This window comes from Camarhynchus parvulus, chromosome 1A, assembly GCF_901933205.1.
Source record: "Camarhynchus parvulus chromosome 1A, STF_HiC, whole genome shotgun sequence".
In the NCBI taxonomy this organism is placed as follows: Eukaryota; Metazoa; Chordata; class Aves; order Passeriformes; family Thraupidae; genus Camarhynchus; species Camarhynchus parvulus.
This window is the reverse complement of record NC_044586.1, coordinates 10,227,407-10,247,606: the sequence shown is the minus strand read 5'-3', so window position 1 is coordinate 10,247,606 and position 20,200 is coordinate 10,227,407. Positions and strand designations below refer to the sequence as shown.

At 41.5% G+C, this 20,200-nt stretch overlaps 1 protein-coding gene across 1 annotated transcript in view; it reads left to right on the top strand.

The window, feature by feature from the left end:
* Positions 1–20,200, top strand: part of TBXAS1 (thromboxane A synthase 1) — a 226,106-nt gene that overhangs the window by 40,425 nt on the left and 165,481 nt on the right. The window contains exon 2 of the mRNA XM_030960164.1: positions 11,289–11,382. Within this exon, the coding sequence (XP_030816024.1) occupies positions 11,289–11,382 (94 nt within the window). The remainder of the gene's footprint in view (positions 1–11,288; positions 11,383–20,200) is intronic.

Sequence of the window (20,200 nt, the reverse complement as noted above, 5' to 3'; positions counted from 1 at the left end):
ATTTATCATTTTTGTTTCAGCAGGAGCAGGGAACCCCTGTCAAGGATTAGGGCTCTGCTGTGCACATGAAGGGTGTGCGATGTAATGGAAGGATGGTCTCTGTCTCAGTGAATTTGCAGTGGAGGCGTTAAAGCATTTTGCTTTCATGTGCCAGGAGCGTTTGAGGCTGTTTAACTGGAGGAGAGAGGGTGAGCTGGGACAGGGGTGCAATAGCAGGTCCTTTGAGAGAAGCTGGGAAGGGGGTCTTTAATGGATTAGTGCGCTACATTACTCGTGCAGCGCTATGTCAGATGTTAAAAACCCCCGAGTCAAAGGGACAGCCAACAGTAATAGACTTTTCCATTGTTAGCAGGGAGCAATGATTACAAATTGCATCCAGGAGCCTGCTAGATACACAGGTTTGAGAGAAAACATGACCAATAGAAGAGCAAAGACTCTTCATTAAAATTAGTTTCTTCCTGTCATGTGCACAACTGCTTCATGGAGGGGGGACTGCGGCTGTCTGGATTACGGAAGATCCAGACAAGTGGGCTGCGGAGTAAGCTGTCATGTGCTATGACACCGAGTAATGCAAATCAACTCTGTTCCAGGAAAGCCATTTCCATGTCAGCCTCTACATGAAAATTATCTGACATGAACAAGGGTTTCTTTATGAAGTTAAGAGAATTATTCCTAAGTATTGGAGTTTGTCTCTGTCATGGAGAAATGGCCAGAATGGACTTCAAAGTGCAGTCAAAAGATGAGATAATGTGAAACAAGCACTTTTTTTTTTTTTAATAGCCAACAGCCCAGAGAGAGGAGCATGTCAGCTTAAAAAGTTTATTTCTGTCTGAACCATCCAACCTGCTGTTTTACGAGTAATGCACAGCGTTACTGCATTTTTCAATGATTAAAGAAGTAAAGCACCTCTCAGTCCATTCTGCTCTGGGTTTGACATTTCATGCATACCCAGTGTGGCTGTTGCTGTGTGTAGTCAGTTGCTCAGTCTCCTTAGGCTTGAATGGGTGATTCAGAGCTCCAGGAAACCCCAATTGCCTTTGTTTTGCTTTTAATCTGGATGGCACTTGGGAGTAACACTTGAGCCTGCTTTTTTTAGGCAGTTTTTCAAGTTCAGAGGATCTCCTTGAAGTTTGCTTCCTGCAATCCTTTCATCCAGTCTGTTTGAAATTCTGCTTTTCCTTTGGCTTTGTTTGGCATCTATTCAACTATCTTCTGTTTTGTAGGAATGATTTTCTGCCTTTGTTAGTGGCCCACGATAGCTTACTGGGGCTGGTGATGGTGGTAGACTGCTCAAGCACACTGAAAGGTGATTGAAAGAATTTCACTGCTCCTCCTGTCTCATGCCTGTGGTTGCTGAAGGGTGTTCTCCTTGTCCTGGGGCAGGGAATATGCTATGGATATTCCTTGCTCTATCTACTGTGTCTCTTTATAAGGTGAACTCACATTATGGAAAGGATGGAATTGCTCATCTCTTCTGTGAGCTCAACTCTTGTCAGTCCACAGGTACTCAGGAAGTCATGAATAAGATGCAAAGGAAGAAAGGAGACTGAGTTTATTTTTTGTATTGCCACAAGGCTTTGAACCCCCCTTCTGTACTTCCTCTCACTGTTCATGTGTGCATGAGCCCTGAGGTTGGGAAGATTTTCTCTTCTTCCCTTCAGAAACTAACGATGTTTCTCCCTGGTGACTCCAGTGCTGTGCTTTGCTTTTCATGAAAGGAGCTCTGTACACCCTTTACTTTAATTCTAGTGGTATTAAATCATGCAGCAAAGCAGAGCTCTGGACTTGCACTATTTAGATGCATGCATGGTACCTGCTCTTGTTCAATTCAAAAGCCAGCACCAGTGCTACTTCATGATGTAGCAGATCGTCATTTTCTCCTTGAAGCAGTCTCACTTCTAGTGGGTCTTTCCATGCTGCTTCATGTGCCTGGGTCAGCTGCCTGCCAGGACATGGGATCATTCCTACAGAGGTGCTTGTGCTTCCTCTGTACCCTAAAGGTTTGAAAATGAAATGTGTCTGTGTGAAGTACATTTTAATAGTTCATGGTAGTGGTTTTTTTTTTTTTTTTGTAGTTGACATTATATGGAAAGATGAGAGAAATGGGGGAATCAAAATCTGAGCAAGAAAGATAAAGATCTGGTGTCCTTGTGGCATCACACTAGTCCTGGTTTCCAAGTCATGGGGAGCAGGCAGCGTCTCCATTACTAATTTCAGGTTTATCATATGCTGTGTGGTATGTACAGACATTATAACATCTTTCCTGTAATTAAGGGTCAGATAACGTTGTCACTGTCACCACTGTGCTATAATGGATTAGACCCTGCATAAAATAACTAGCTATGAGCTGAGATTTTATGTGTGCTCTCAGACTGAGAGCCAGCACTTCCTTTAAGTCTGGCTTACTTAATTATAGGTGGGTCTGCAAGCACCACAAATTAAGGTTGTGTGATGCTCCTGTTATACAACTCTGTTTTAAATTGCTTATTGCTTTATCAAACTCCAAGCAGCTAGGATTGAAGTTTTCTGGGGCTGCTGTCTGTCTTAGGTGAAATTATTGAAAATTTTCAGTTAAAACGAGCTCCATAATTTCTGAGACAAATGCAGAAGAAAAATGTTTGGTTTTATTTTGGGAATCTCTTGGGGATTGAGGTTTTTTTCCATTATCTTATTATTCCTAAGGAGTGATATTCTGATTTTTATATTAGCTTTAAAGCAGGGTTTCAATATTTGCTGAGAGGAGGTGGGCTTTTGTCACTGGATGTACTTTTTGCCTTTCTCATGCAAATTGTAAGCGTTTGAAAAAATACAGTTAGCACGCGTTCACTGGAATCTTTTCTATTGATCTATCAATTTTAAGCTAATGTTTCTGATTCTCTCTTTGCTAAGCATAGTCCCATCTCTGTGTCTGTGTGTGTGTGGAGGACTGACCAGGCAGCAGGTCCCTGAGAGCAGTTGGCTGCTCTGAGTGCAGGGGCTGAGAGCAGCCTTTCTCCAGTGGGATTGTGTTGGGGTGTCACAGCAGCAATGAAATTTGGGCACAAGAACTGCACGTGTTGTGCAAACAGCCTGATAGTAATGAGGTTAGGCAAGGAGAAACTGGGATAAATTGCTGCTTGAAGGAGGGTGAATGGCTGATACAAACCAGTGTGGCACTGTGTTGGGAGGGGATCATTTGGGGAGCTCATGAGAGGAGGTGGTGCAGGGTCTGGGTGAGGGTGGCAGTGCAGTCAGCTCCAGTGAGAAGCACAGGCTGGAGCAGGTGGCAGGTCCATGGATGAGGAAGAGCATGGTGTGGAGATACTGCTGGAGGAGCAGATGAGGGCTCACTAGTAAGATGTTAGCACCCAGACAGAAGCCTAGCATTTTGGTTTGGGAACTCTTGAATTTTGCTGTTTTTTCTCTTTGAGGAAGTATTGAGAGTCTCTCTGGCAGGCTGTGCTCACAGCTCCCTTGTGTGCAAGACAACCTGCCTCTTCCGTCAGCCCTTCCATTAGCTCACTTGGCAAAGGTCTCTGCCATAGTCTGGGGTCTTTTGATGACCCCTGTGGATGCAAAATGATGCAATATGATGTATTTTTAATGAGTGATTTTTTTTCTTTAAATGAAAACTTGCAAAGAAAATTGCATTAAAGCAACATTATTGAGGTTGTGAAGTCAAGCCCGCACAAGTTAGGAAATGCCAGAACAAAGTCAGGCTGTGGACCATTAATTCAGGCTCTCTGAGCACCATTAAATCATCTTTGGTGCTCTGATCATGTATGTCTCTGGTCGATAGGACCTCTGCCACCTTCAGTGCACTAGATGGATGGTGGCTCCTTGGTGTTAACTTAAAAATAAATAAATAGAATTAGTTCCTGTGCTGTGTAATCATGAGGTCTGAGCATTTATCCAGAACTGTCTCTAGGGAAGTGAGCTGTCCCTGCAGCCTGTCACCACTGCTCATTTGAGATTGCAAGGGGGGAAATGCCTGGAGTTTGCTCCAGCTACTTTGTCACTGCTTTGGTACCTGCCACATGTATGCTGACAGGCTGGTCCCAAAAAAGGGGATAGCACTGTGTTCCCCACCTCACCTTCAGCTAAGGGAGATGTCTCTGGCCTAAAGCACTGGGAGGCATTGAGCCTGTTGAAGCAATTTTGTTTTTCCCAGCGCTGTCCCGGCAGGCTGTGATGTCATGCAAACCTTGTGCCAGCTGGTTCCTGGTGGCACTGAGTGGCTCTGCATGGACTGTTGCCGAGTGTGGTACAAGAGCTGAGCTCTAAAACCAGTTCAGTGACAGCAACAGACACCAGGCAAGTTCTGTGGTAGACCACAACTCCATGGAAGAAAACATGAAAGGCAGCTGAGGTTAGTAGGCTCTAGAGGGAATGCAATATGGCTTTGCCTGCACCTACACCACTACTTGATGTGCTGCTAAATAACTTTTTGGGACTTCAACCACCACAACACTGCAACCCCTTTTCGGCCCTATGAAATAATGGGCCAGTGGCCCTTTAGTACCTCCTTTATGCCAATGAGAAGCCAGAACGATCAGGCTCCCAAGCAGACTTTTCTCACTCAATTTAAAGATGAAACTGCTTCCTACATCTGTACAATTCTTCCTGGTGTGTAGGAACAGCTGAGGTGCATACAAAAACTGAAGCCATGTTTTCTGCAAATGTAGTTGCATCACTAGGATATGAACTTGCGTAGCAGTTAAGAAGACCAATAAGGTTGAAACTTCATTTTCTTTTAATTGAGATGTCAATTTGCAAAATTAACAGATGGTAATTAGTCGAGAGAAAAAAAGGTAATGGAATTTTACTATTTTCTGAACACCATGTTTCTAGCAATGCACCTGTTTTTGCCAACTTCAGTCTTCCTGGCTGAAACAAGAACATCTATGGTCTTGAGGTGGTACCATTTTCTACTGAATGCCGCACAATATCAGTCTGATAAACAGGCACTTAAAGAAACCACTCATTAATAAAGGTATGGTGCCACTGGTCCTAGGGAGTGAAAGGATAGTTTTGTGTGTAGTCAAGGCAGCAGGGCTGGGACATGAGCTGAGCTTAGCTATCAGCTCTGACCCAGCTGTTCCTGCAGATATCAGGTATGGCCTCATGATGCACCAGACCTCACATCTGCTATGGACAATCCTCCTGGTGGGATGTCTCTTTGTCCATCTCATGTAGGATGGAGCTCCCACCTCCTTTCCCAAGGTTATATATTGCTATAAGGAACTGACAGCCTCTGCTGTTGACCGCCATTGTTTTGTTTAAAGGTGTTGAGCCAACAAAGAAGGGCTGAAGCTGTGGATTTATGGCTCTTGTTCATCTGCTCTTTATTTGGAAAAGTCACTGCCCAGTGTGAAGAGGTTGCACTCTGAGAGAGGTGATGAAATATTGTCATTGACCTGCTGCACAGACCATCTGTCTCTCTCAGGGCTGCTCTGGAATATGGTGAAGTGTTGCTTTTTCTGCCTGGGCTTTTTCATTTAATTGGCCTTGATTCACTGCTAATTTTTTAGAACTTAAAGCAACCTCCAAAACTTTAAATACACTCTGACAACCTGAAGCCTTATCGCAACCAATCTCTTGAGACTTCAGTTCTCTTAAGAGACATGAAGGAAATTGCTTGATGGACCAGAACAGTATGGATTAAAAGATGATTGTTACCAGATAGATGAGGCATAAATTTAATATTGGGCATATAATCTTGCCTTTTCTACACAATATTCCTGATGTATTAGCAAATATTTAAATGAAATAATGTCCTATGATAATTTAGGTTTTGCAGCTGGAAAACATCTGCCCATGTGGAGGTAGGTGGTGCAAGTGTGTGCAAGGTCTTTCTTTTTCTTGTGCAATTATGTCAAAATTAAGGCTCTGTAAGTGTGTGCAAGTGTTACATGGAATTTCTCACTATCCCTGAAACTGTTGTTATAGCCCTACAAATTCATGGTTAAAAAGTACAGATTTGTTGAGCTTGAAAATCAAATAGCAGTACTCAAATTTCCTTATTCCAAACTGACTAAAGTGTCTCTTGAAGATTAATTTCAGTTCATTCTTAGATGTACACTTGTGGATGTTCAGTATCTCTTTTTGGAGGTATAGTAATAATTCCATGTTGTAGACATCTTTTTATGAAAATCCTTTTCTTGGGATTTTTTCTTCCTGAGAAGCTGTGAGGCCTCAGGGACAAAATGTAAATAATGGTTATCTGCTGCTGTGGAATGCAACAGGTGGATCTGTGATTGGTCTCATGTGCTTGTTTGTAATTAATGGCCAATCATGGCACAGCTGGCTCTCTCTGTGTCCAAGCCACAAACCTTTGTTATTCATTCTTTTCTATTCTTACCTAGCCTTCTGATGAGAACTTTTTCTTCTATTCTTGTAGTATAGTTTTAACGTAATCTATATATCATAAAATAATAAATCAAGTCTTCTGAAATATGGAGTCAACATCCTCATCTCTTCCCTCATCTGAAAACCCCTGTGAACACCATCACAATTCCATACTCTGAGCTTTATATTCTACACATCCAAGTGTATTTTTGTTCAGCAAATCCCTCCTTTTCCACCAGAGGTATTGCTGGTAACAGTAAAGGGCAATTTAGCAGCCTGTGTTGACCAAAGAAGAGGGATTTGCCTTCCCCATTTTTCTCTCTTCTGTTTTCTGAGAGACTGTCTTTTGGGGATGGACAGCTGATTTAATTTTGTGGTTTGGTTCTGTTTATTCTTTCAGTGACTACACTTTCTGGAGGTAATAATCAGCACAGGCTGTATCCTCCTGGGATGGTATCACTTTGGCTGCAGCACTCACCCACTTGCAAGGCCTATGTGTTCCTTTGTCAGAATGGGACCCAATAATGATTTTCTGCCTTAAATATTCTGAGGAGCAGACAAGAGGAAAGACTTATGTGATGGCAGCTCTCCAGTGACCCTGCTGAAGTATTCATAATGCAGAATTTCCCAGAGAGGGCTGAGAGCTGAAAGTCTGTAGCCAGCTTTGGGATGATGTTTTGGTGTGACTGGGCTCCCAGGGATGCTTGTGTGGTTTGTATATTTTTTCATTGTAATGCTGGGGAGGCTACCTTTATTTGGTGCATTATCACTGCTTTGTGAGCAAAATACATCCCAGTGTTATCTGGAATCTGGTATGGGAATACGTAAATAGAGGCAAATAGGTAAAAATGCGTGGCGATTGTCTCTCGTTTGGCAGGAATGATTTCCATTATCTCAGCAAAATACTTTGTTTTCCCAGTCAGTCTTGCAAAATAACGCAGCTCCCAATTCCCAACAATGAGATTAAATCACATCCCTGTGTCCCAGTTTCTAGCTTTTTAGATATTATTAGGTTGTGTATTACTTAGATGTAGAAGGAATGATGCACTTTCTGTATTGGGAGAAATTTGGGGTAATTTCAACAGGATGTTGAACTCCACAGTGCAGAATTGGAAACTGTAATCTTGTCTGCTACACAAATTGATCACCCTTAATGGTAGACAGCATAATACTTTTTCTGTCAGTACTGACCTGGCTGGACAGATGGCTAGTTCTGTTGGTTATATATCCTTCACAACTTACATTATTTGTTTCTCTCTCTTTTTTTTTTTTTTTTAATTTTTTGAATGGTGTTTTGTGGAGAGAAGGTAGTATTTGAGAGAGTTTATATCTGCCATGTTGGCCTACAGGAATGAATTTGGCATGCTAACTTCCTTTCAGCAGTTGTGTTTAATATATACAGAGAGCATTTTGCTCTCAGAGGCCATTTGAATGTCTTCAAAGGGTTTCTGAATTGTTTATTGATCTACTTCATTGCTGATGTTCCTCTGGTTCTTTTTGATGTGTTGTCACTTAATTCAAAATATAATGCCAAGCTTTAAAATTAAGGGTTGTGCAGGAAGCTGTACTTGTGTAAATATTAGGGTATGTTTCTCTTTGAGTGAGAATGTACTAGATTGTCCAGTAAATGTTGCTGCTGTCAGGGTTTTATCCTTTTCATGCCCCTCACTTTGCATAGACTCATTCCTCTCTTCCTCTGAGGAAAGCTGAAATGTCTGGTGTTTTATCTTTTAGGTTTTATAAAAGTCTAATCTCTTATTATGCAATTACAAGCTTACAGACTAGTTCCCTGATTAAGAAAATAAATTTGATTAATTTTCTTCCCTTTCCTTTAATGTTTTCCAAGTATTTCTCTTAGATTTGTGAACTTCGCTAGCTTAAAGTGTTTGTGGATTCCTTCCCTCCACCCCCCATTAGTTTATTCTGTCACCTTTTGAAGCTTTTTACACTTCTGGAGTATATGGTGGTAGTACCTCCATCAGTGGTAAGGAGTTGCACAGGTAGTATATTTATTTAATGGAAAAGTGTTTCTTTTTTAATCCTGCCACCTGAATATTCATTTTTAGATTTCATACTATGTTTTAAATTTTTGGGTAATAGCTCTTAATTTATTTTTTAAGCCTTGCATGATATTTAATGTATTTATCATAACCTGCATCAGTTGCTTTTCCCCCCCCATAATTAAGATTATATCCTGTTAGCTTATTTCTTGCACAGAAGTGGTTCCATGTCTTTGGTTATCTTGGTCACCTCTTAGTATCACTTCTATTTCTAGATTTTGCATTTGATTTAACCTTTCTAGTCCATTGGCTGATGTTCCACTGTCAGTGTGTGCCCACAACAACAGCAGGGCGGTTCCTGATACCAGATTAGTTTTTTTGGTAATGTAGAAGTGTATTAAGTGGCAGAGTGAGAACTGGTGATAAGGCAGGCCTGAAGCTGTTTAATTTAGATGTACAGCTTCTCCAGACAAATGGCTTTTCCTACAAGGCCACCCTGCCTGTTTGCACTTGCCCACCTTCCCATCCCAGCAACCAAACCCAGGCAGTGTTTTCCCAGTGCCCGTAGGATGCAGCTCAGAGTTACTGGCCAAGGGTGTGTCATGGAGGTGCTGAGTGACCAAACAGCATAAATTGGCCTGTTTGAGTTATCAGCCTCTTCTGGCTCAAAAGGCAGAGGTTTGTGCCACAAAGCTGTCAGATTCATGTATTGCTGGTGTTCACTGTGTATTACACAGGACAATTTTTCTTTTCCTTTTTTTAAAAGAAATCTATAAGCCACTCTTTCCTCTCTCTCTCCCCCACCCAAAATATTGAGAATGAGCTGAAATATTGCAGAGATGGGGGAAAGCTTTTAATATTTAAGGCTGCAGAAAGTAAGCTTTAGAAATGGTCAAAGTTAAGGCTACGTGTGCAGTGTTAGATCCTTCTTTTGTGTGTGCTGCCCTGTCAGTCTCTAGTCACTTGCATACTGCTCTATTTTCTCTAAAGCATCAGGTGTTTCAACAACACCAGAAATGTTGTAAAATCATAGAGTAGATCTAGATATGTTTATTGATGAGATTCTTTTTTTTCTCCTGCTGGCTTCACCCTTTTGTTGTTACATTTCAGTCGGTAACTTGACGACACAGCTTCTCTCTCCCATCTCATTGTAAACTGCTGTTCCCTACCTTTCTAAAACCTGCTTCAAATGTAACAATAAAAAGCAGTGGAGAAAACCACATTAGGAGGGGGGGAAAGGAAAGCAAATCCTCAGCTGTATGAAGCTGCCAGTAATGCTCAGAAGCTGACAATGATGAACTGTTCATCTAAGTATAAATAGTCTTCACAGTCTCTGTGTTTCTTGCCTTGTGAAATGGCACTCATTATTTTTTTTTCCTTTTATAATATTTGGTGATCACATAATTTACTTTGTCTAGTGTAAGCCTCTGTTGCAGTCACTCTTTACTTTGCTGTACATGAAAACCAGGAGTCTACAGACTGGTGTGTGGTGAAATGAGCTGTTAACTGTAGCCTGGTGTTTTGTGATCTGCCATGTATTTTACAGTGAAAACATCAGGATAGAATACTGCAAAATTGACAGGTTTTCAATGACAGGGATTTTAATCTTTTTCACTGTTTACATACTGAAGATGAGGACTTTGTCATGACACAAAGACACTTCAGGAAGATTTCAAACAGCAGCAATTGCAAAAAAAAATCCTCTCTTTGGGGATGAAAATGTATCATGTAGGCTGTTTTGTCATTTTAAAGTTAAAACATTTCTTTTCCCAAGAGTATTAGCTGAGGAAAATCTCGTATTTTTTAAAGCAGTTAAGTAGCCAAGAAATCAATAATATGTATAAAATGTGTAATAAATGTTGACTTCAGTGCCTTTACTCCACGATACCTTGTCATACTTGACACAGTGTCCTTGCATAGACTGAATACACATCATTTCTGTTGGGTTTGTGAGAGTGTTTGTGTTTGTGAAGGTTTGTACTGCCCCATTAAATAAAGAAAATGGTTGCTATTTAAAAATGATTAAACCTCTATCTCCTGATTATGATTTTAGAAAATACCTTCACAAAAGAAAATCCATTAAGAAAATAGGTACTGTGCTGCAGGAAATCTCAGCAAACAGAACTGCACAATGAAAGTTGTCTCTTTGGGTAATCAAAGCTGCTGCTGCTAGCTCCTGCTCTTTCAGGTTTCACTAATTGAAGTCCATTGACTTAAATCCATTGTTTGTATTAAGGGGGAGGGGAGGAAAAAGGAAGGCTCTGGGGTTGGGGTTTTCTTTTTCTTTTTTTCCAGTATTGTCCCTGTCAACATGCCACAGTTTCATCTGAAACAAGGGATGCATGAATCTTTTCAGTCTGGGTTTTGTTTCCCCTTATTTTTTTAAATTTGTTTAATTTGCTGACTGGCAGCTCTAAAAAATCACTTAATCAGCCTATCTGGCCCAAATACTAGGCCTGACTTGAACATACTGACAGTGTCTTGGCTCATGGACAACTGAGACTGGTTTGAATTTTTGTTCTGTGATCTGTATAGGTAGAGGTGATGGAAGAAGAAAATAATTTGAAAATCTGTCCCTTTCCCAACAATGCCACAGAAGTCAAGCCCCAAATACTTCTCTTGATCTCATTTGTAGCCTTATGTAGTTTTGGAGAGTCACTTCTGACTTAAAAGACCTCTTCTGTGGGAAGAGGAGCAGCGCTCTAGTTCCGTTGCTCAATTTTGCAGGCTTGTGTTTGAGTCGCTTGGTCCTTTTGCCATCTCTGAAGCACCAGTGTATTGCATTTACTTTTGTGACCTGAGGAGCTGCCAAGCAATGTAATCACATTGGCAGTTCTGTCTGACTAACACAGAAAGCTTCTCCTCCCTCTCTGAATCCAGGGAAGTCATCTGAACTAGCTACTGTGGCAAGTCCTATCATGACAAGATCCAAAACTAACTTACTGCCTTATCTTTTTCCAGGTACTCCACATCGGCATTCTCCAAACTAAGCAGAGTAGGGATCCGACATCCTCCACCTCTTCCCTTCATTGGAAACCTGCTCTTTTTCCGTGAGGTAGGATATGTTCTCCTTTGTATCCATCAAAGTGATGGGAAGAGTGGATAGGAGGCGGGAGGAGTTGAAGGGAATCCTACAGTTCACTGGCACCACCTCTTCAGGCATGTCCCTCTGAAAAGGACAAACAAAACTTAGCTTTTTGAATGAATTAGTGGAAACAGTTGTGTGTAAGCAGCTCTAATTCCAGAGTAAGGTAAACTTGAGGGAAAGAAAATGTGTAAGCTCCTGCAGTTAATGACTTGAGCTTTTCCAAGAAAGTTTATGCCCTCAGTGAAACAAACTTAGTTATGTGAATAGAGCAGATTATGTTAACTAGTCCCAACTGGTTTGATCTGAGTGGTTTTGGCTCCTACAACCTTTGTTTGTTTGCACTTTTGCCGATTGTACACATTTATTTTAAAGCCTTTAATGTTGCTTGCTCCCAAGCAGTAACTGGAATTAGGTACTGCTTGAATGTTGTTGCTCTGTGCTGCAAATATTAGGGCTGTGAGGAAGAGGAAGTGGTGGCATTTTGCTTCCAGATTTTATTCCCTTATTTTTCTCACCCATCCTCTTTCTATAGACTGCTAATGCTGTGTTTTGTTCCTTGTTCCATTTTGGTGGTATTGCTGAGGGTACAAGATACCTTGATAATGAGGAGCTGCCATTTCTCTGATTGGATCTTACAGTAAAATCACTCCAGTGTGTCTCTGTTGCAGCCCAACAACTTTTCAGGAAATCTGGGCCAGCTCCAGCTGCTGCCCAGTTTTCCCTGTTAAGTGCATGGTCATCAATATCCATGCTGAGATTTGAATTATTAATGACAATATATTGCCTCTTACCTTGGTCTTCATGGTGATTGTTCTGTCAATACCTGACTCATTATTAGGTAAAACCCTTTTAAATACCAGTTTTACATGTACATCTGATTTCATTTAGAAAATAGCATAAAAGGTAGATTAATCCTCTCTAGATTAATTTGAACTGGAATTGGCAGGGTGACTTTAACTTTCAAGGGATTCTGGAGGTATGGGATGCTGACCTGTTCACCTTCACTCTTTGGGTTTCAATTCAGCTGGGTGGCAGAAAGCCACTCATTCTGCAGCTCCTTAGTAGTGAAATCCAGATATCATTAGTTACCTGCTAACACTTGCTGTTAGGTAAAGGTGCCTAGAGACTAAGTTATTTTGGCATGTTTTAGATAGGAGCGCCCTGTACCTGTAGAAGTGAAAGGTTTTGGGAAATTACCCAAAATGATCATATGATCTCTTAGGCAAATTTCATGACTAGAATAGCATTCATTAAGTTAACTTAAATCAGGCTAATGCACAAAAGTTAACCTTTAATTTATTTTTCTTCCTAAAAGGTAGTAAAATCAAGATAGCTGAGAAATTGTATCTTGGGATACTAAGAAATAACTGTTTTGAAATGGAGCCGAGTGGTGCAAAGCCACAAGCGCTGGCAGGCTGCATGTCCAGCACTCTGGTGTTTCCCCACCCATCTTCTCTACCATGCTGGCACTGCCAGTAGGAATGGGCAGGGAGGAGCCCAGGCTCTTGGTAATTTTTCTTCCTCCTCTCATGTATTTTGCCATTTTTTCTGGATCTGCTCCTGAGGCTGCTTTCCTAGAATAGTGCCCACAGCAATGAGCCAGTAATGGGAGCCCTATTTTATACTGCAGGCTCTTGTCTATGAAGCATTTTCAGGGACACAAGTGCCCTCACTGCAATCAGCAGAGGATATTGTCCACTTTCTCTTTCCCCCACGTGAGAACCAGGGCTTGCCCATCACCTTACTGGAAGTAGGGATGGTTTTATGGGCTTAGCTGTGAGGGACACTGCTGTGCATGAGTAATGGCTTGTGGAGGTCGTGTTTACTTTGTATACTTTTTTTTTAATAGGAAGTAAAAAAATGTTGATTTGTTCTGTTGCTCCATATATAATATTAAGAAGTTCTTGACCTTCCATATTTATGCAACTATTCCACCAAAATAGCTGTTTGGAGAGTCTCCCTTTTAGACAAGCTGGCTCTTTCTTAGTATTGCTAATCTTGTGCAGGGAAAACATGTGAGCCACACTCCCATTAAATCATCAAACTATGCTTTTCAACCCATGAACATTTATTTCAAAGGAATTAATGAATGGTGACTAAGAGGAATGAATTGATATGTGCTGTATGGCAATCTGCATATGTGGAATTCATACATTTCCAGTGTTGAATTTGGTCTGCAAATTAACACAGGTTGAAAAGCCCTGAATACAAGTGAGATCTGGAAGATAAAAGGAAATAAAGAGGCTTCAACATATGCAGCCTTGCAGTTCAAAAAGTGTCCTCATCTTATGCATTCAGGCTTTTCTCCTAGAATATGTTTGTTAGAAATGCAGGGAAAAGAAATAAAGCAGGAGAGGAAGTCCCTTTGACATAATAGAGTAAATCCATGACCTGGGAATTTAAGAAAAAACATTAAATGTCAAGAAATCTCACCAAGATTGTGTAAGCAGTATATTACAATTTGTAATGGTATAAATTCAAGGGTTTGCTTGTCTTCTCCCTTACTTGGGTCTAAATCACTTCTGCTGAAATCAATGGACCTTCCTGTTTTGCTGCACTGTGCGTGTAATCAGAGCTTCAGGCCTCATCCTTTTTTACAATTCTTCTTTAAATGTACCTGAAAACAAAGGAACAGTTGCAAGCAGGATTTTAGCAGTAGTGCTGGGTTGTGGGGTATTTAATAAACTTTTAAAGGTATTCTAAACAAGGAAAGATTTTTTTTTTTCATGGGATCTTTTTGTTTTTAAGAATTATTTCAGAGATTTCTTGAACAGTGTATTTTCTTTCAGTAAAATAATAGTAGCTGTTAATGTGGTGTCTCTGAGAGAGGAAGAGGAAGTGTGGAAAGTAAAGTGACTAAGGAAAATGCAACAGGAAAGACTTATCTCCATCACAGAAAAGGAGAGTTTAAGAGCTGGCTTGGGGAAAACAAAGTTATTTTACTGTAAGTCACCCTTCTCTCTCAAGTAAAATAAAGGGAGATAATCACACTCTGAAACTAAAACATATCCAAGCTAATCAGCTTATCTCAACAATGGGAAGATAGGAAATTATTGCAGTTCTGCAGCTGGGAAATTATCTGAGTCCAAGATATTAGATTAAAAATTCTTCCATTGCATGAGAACAATTTGTGGAGGGTAAGTCTGATGTAATACTAAATATGATTAGGCTGCTTAAAAAAAGCAGCATGTTCAATTTTTTCCAATAACTGAGCAGACTTGCAGCCGACAGGCTGCTGTTTTGCTACAAATTCCTGACTGTTTGCTCACCTCTCCATGTGCTGCATTTTCCCTATGAGTCTGGAAAAACATGAGGGTTGTTTGTGATAGCTGTGTAATGGTTGACACAGGGGTATACACAGCATGGACTTTCACACGTGGATCTCTATGGGCTTTATAGCAGCAGGTTGCAGAAAAACTAAACCTAACTCTTTTATCAATTCCCAGGCTAATGATTTTATTATGTGACAAATGCTCTGAAAACTGAGAAGCCACAAATCTGCATCACCCTTTCTCTCTGGCAAACACTTGACCTGTTGCTATGGCTGTGCTGAGCTTTTCTCCCCCTTTCCCATTCCTTTCCTAAAATGACAGCTACGCTGTTTTAAATGTCATTGGCTGTGACATTTGTACGGCCCTGGTCGCCTGGCACTGTACCTGTGTGCACTGCTCCCTGCTCAGCCTTCTGGAGAGCCACACTGTGCTGCAGCGGCTTTGGGGCTGCCCCTGCTGCTCTGGGGTGGTGGTGGGTGTGTGGGTTGCTGCCTTGTTTTGGTCCCTGGTAGGTGGGATGTGCAGCTGAGTGACGTGCTTTGGGTCCTTACAGTGGCATGATCATGTGTTGCTTTCTTCCTATTAATCCTAGCAAGCTCCAGTGATGCTTTTGACTGTCTGTGTGCTTGCATCCCTGCCTTGCATGTTAATGAAAGACATCCCTCTCTTTAGCCCCTCTCAGCTTGGACAGGATACCCTTTGTTTACTCTGTTTATTCCAGTCTGGCCTACTTGTAGATCCTGGGCTACCCCGGAGCGGCCCATTTCTGCTGAATGGAAGTGGGGGCTGTGTGGGTGCTTTGTCTTGCTTTCAGTTTGGGATCTGGCTGGGCTGTGTTGTTTTATGGCTGATGGGTGGGAGTGGAAATGGGGGGAGTGCAGGGAGGAAGCAGAGAGCAAACTTTTTTTTTTCCTTCACTACGTATCTGCCAAAAGCATCCTTCAAATTGGACGTAAAGGAAAATAAAAGGCAGAGTCCTTGCAGGAATGAAGTTACCCCATGTTTAATTTTTAGCCTAGAAAGCACTGTCTGGGTGCTTAGAGAGAGAGAGGCTGCAGTGTTTACTGCTCTGGAATTTAATGACACAGCATTCAAACCTAAACAAGGTTGGAGACAGGCAAATGGTGAGGGGAGCAAAAAGGGGGGAAAGGGAGGAAAAGGAGCTCGCAGGCTCTGGACCTGGATTGAATTACAAGAATAACAGGACTTATATTGACAGTGAAAGCCTGCATATGGTTTTGTGTTTCTTTGTGCAGATAAACAACAGAAGAATGAGATAGGGAGTGTGTGTTTTGCAACTTGATAGCTATTTGTGTGGAACCAGAAAGGTTGGCTGTGGCATCACCAACCAACCAACCGGTCTGTCTCCCCCAGATGCCTGTGTGCATCTGCTGTGGGCTGCTGACTGCCAGCACGGACCTCTTGGGGTGATCCAGGTCTTCTCTTGCATCCTGGGAATGCCACCACCCTCGACTGGGAGGCATGTAGATGTATGTGGTGCAGATCTAAACCTAGCCATTTCACTGTCTGCAACATGACAGAAAACCTGGGGTTAGATGTGGGTTTATGTGTATATTTCTACATCTATAAAGCCAGTCTTTCTCCCCTTTAAAGATGTGTGTTTTCCTAGTTTCATCTGATAGTCTGTGTTACCTTTGATCAGATGTTAGCATTGTCAGATAACCTGACAAAGTTAGTGCAGTGTCTCTTTGTGGGAACCTAAAGCTGAAAATCAAGACATTGAGACAATTGGCTGTCTCCCACTTGACTAAATGCTATTTGCAGCCTCCAGCAAGGGCTGGACCTCAGTCTGTGACATGAGCATCAGGTAGAGCTGTGCTGTAGCACACCCCAACTTGTCCCTGCACTGGTGGGGGTCTCAGCAGGGTGAGCCTGTGTCTGGGGAGCAGTGTGTGCACCTCAGAGACCCTTCTGTAGACACCATGTCCTCTTTGGACTTGCTTCTTTGCACTTTTTTGCACTTGCAGTGTTTCCCATAACTGTGTTTGCCATCAATGTGACATCAACTTTAAATAATATTCATGGATGCTGAGACAGTATTAGGGTGCACAAAGCAACTGGTAGGTTTCATGTGATAGAAAAAGGGTATGAATCATCACTGCCTTACAGGTGAATAATGGTGACCTGTGCAATGAAGGTGGTAGTGGTCATGACAGAGGCCTTTGTGCTTCTGGACTATACCATTCTTCCTTTGAGGGAAGAAGCAATTCCTTTTTGTATTGCAAGGAATGGTGTGCTGATCGCGTGGCTTTTTCCTAGAGCAGCTGTGACATTTATTTTTGTGCAGGACTGTGTGAATGCTTCCCACAGATCTTGGCAGTTGCCCCTAGAAGAAGATGTGGCCTTCATTGATGAGCATCATCATGGTTTAGATATGCCTTAAACCATGCTTTGCTTTTTTTTGACGCACTTCATGCTTGCCTTTTTAAATGCTGCAAGGGGGGAAGAGGCAATGATTGAGGCAGCTGGTAGCTCTTAAGTGGAAAGGGGATGATGTTGTCTGTGGCAGCACAGCGAGTGAGAAGAGGCTCCCTGATCATGCTTCTGTCTTTCCTCAGACTCTCAGTGTTTGGGCAAATCTGACTGGGGCAAAGCTTTCTTCTTTTCTGGGTAAGCAGATCTCTTTCTTTTGCTTCATCTTGAGCCTCTTTCATCCACTTGCAAAGTTATAAAGATGATATTGTGGAATAGATAGGTCTGCTTTTTGATCAGGTTATGGTGAAATATTTTGGACAACTTCTCTGGGGCCTGTTAGACTTGGAAGCTGATATCACTGCTGTCTTGGATGGACTGGGTGCTCCAAGGCCAGAGGGAGTTTATATGGGTTTTTTTGCAATATTCACAGAGCAAGTGGGGCTGTGAATTAATGCCAGGCCTGAGTTCTGATACAAATGAAGGTATCTGAGTGAGGTGGTCCCCAAGGTAACAGCACTGAAGCATACTTCTCTTCTGTGCCATCCTTCACTCCTGTCCTCTGATGGGGTTTTGGTGGCAGCTGCCAAATGACTACCCAAGATCAGTGAGAGCAGAGGCCTGCATCATTAAAATGACACCTGGCTCATGAGAATGGTCTAGGGAAGTTTGCCACGTGTTATGTCTTTTGGAGAGTATATTTGCACGTTCATCATCATCATTTGCACATTCCAGAGGGTTGCACATAACCCTCTGGAATTTGCTATGCAGCCTGCTCTTCAAGTAGGGTGTACTGCTAAATTAAAGCCAGCTCTGGCCTGATGTGCAGCAGCAGTGAGCCCAAACAGCTGAGCTGCACAGTGTTTGGGCTGGGAGAATGGGATAATGTGCAGTTGCAAGGTAGTAGCGTACAAGTAGAACCAGTGTAGTCACAAATTGGACTTTACCTTGAGCTCCAGAAGAAGCAGGGATCCTCATCTTGAAAAGCAGCAAAGTAGGATGTCTGAAGAGGAGGATTCCAATAGCTGTTGTAGTAAACTCAATGGCCTTTTACAAATGAATGTGAAAAAGCAGGACTATTTCTTGAGTGTGACTGTCTTCTCTTCAGTTTTGCCTGTAGTTGCACTGGCCTGGAAAAGGAGAAGGGGTTGGAATGATAAAATCTTGAAATTAGGAAAGAAAGCAACAGCATCAGGGATATTATGAATAAGAGCAACTTTGTTATTTTACTGAAATTGTAACTTGCTCACATAACCTGCCAATTTGGAGTTTGGAAGCATCCTATGTTGTTCACCTTCTTATCATATGTGGAGAACACCACATTCAGAAGTCCAGTTCTTCTATGTCAGCAAGACCAGTATGTATAATAATGGCCAGGTATCAGTTGTAACGCTAAAATTATAGCAGGCTCAGATTGGGTATTGTGAACAGTTGTTATCCATGAGCCAACAAATTTAGCAGAGTCTTAACTTCATTAGCAGTGTCTAAACGCATTAGCCATATGCTCCTCAGCATATGGGTAAATACATAACAATTTATTTTCATTAGGGTTTTCTTACAAGTGCTACTAACCCAAGCTCTACCAGAAATGTTTACAGCATGACGTGTCTTTTCAGATAAGAAGCTGGCTTTCTGTACAGCAAGTCATCCTGAAAGGTTGACAAGCAAGTTACTTCCCTGTCCTTTCTGGGAATAGGCAGGTACAGCTGCTGTGGGTTTGAACTGCTGCATCTAGCTAGGCTTGGGTTCTGAAAGGCTTTGTATTAAAATGAATAATAGAAGGCTTTGGAGAACTGCCTGTTCAAACACGTGCTGGTAAATCCCTGGTATTCATTGTGTGCCTGCCTTCTGGTTGCCTGTGATGCACTTTGGACGGCGTCACCACCTGGTAGCTTTATAAGACTCATGACTTTCTGGGCTCTTCCCACTTTCCCCCCTCCCAGGCAGGATGTAGAGTTGAAATATGACTTTTCCTAAGAGGTACTGAGTGTGAAATGAGGTCATACTCGTGGCCTGTAGTCAAATGGATGTAGTGATGGAAAGGCAGGGTGAGTTAGTAGGGTGGGCACTGTGCAGGGCTGCGAGGGCTTCAGTAGCTGCAAAGTGGCATGGGTGTAAGTTGGCCTTTGTGTGCTCAGTGTTCTCCTAATTTCTCAGAAATAAATGAAAAGCTATTTTCTTGAGAGATTTTTGTTTTGAAATTTTTTTTTTTTGGTAAGCGTTTCTGCAGCTTGATCCCGAAACAGAAGTTGCCTAGAAAGACACTGAAGAGTAAGAAAGGACTGATCTTATTGGAGAGGTAGAAAGTTCAAAAGTTAATCTGTTTCTCCACAGCCTCAGAGGCCTTGGCACATGTCTAAATTTAGATGGTAATGTGAAACGAGAATCAACTAGAGTTGGAATCTAATCAGGTTTTTTTGAGACTTGACTGGGTTTTTATTGTGGCTGGGTGGTTTTTCGGTTGGTTGGTTTTTAGAAAAGAAAAATCAACAGCCTAAACAAACCTGTGTGCTTTAAAAAGAAATGTGTTTCAAATTGCTGTGTTTTCTTTCTGTCTTTGTCATCCTACAATGCTGATGAATGGATGAGTGAATTAATTATAGTCTTGGGTTGTCCTTGGACTTTCTAACTTTTCATTCTGTTTTTTAACTATTAGTCTTTTTTCCTGCTTAGATTTTGTAATTTTGTAATAATCTGTGAATTTTAGGAGATTTATAGTAAAGCAGTGGGAAAAGTGAAGTGTTCTTTGGACAGTTGCCCTGGGACAGTTTTAAATATTCAGGTAGCAAAAACAACTTGCTGGACATTGGTAACTTATTTTACCTTGCTACAAGAAAATTGAAAATTATAAACAAGAGAAAAAGAAACTGAACTACATGTTTCAAAATATGTCTCAACTGTGTAGTTTCATAATAAAGTATACAGGAAATAAACATTAAAATAATTGCAAAATAGTGTTTGCTATATGCTGGATTTCCATAGGTTTTGTGTATTATATCTGATGGCATTTTTTTTAATCTCTGAGTCTAGAAAACTGTTAACTTCCATAGGCAGGATGATGCCTGGGTTGATTTAGGTAG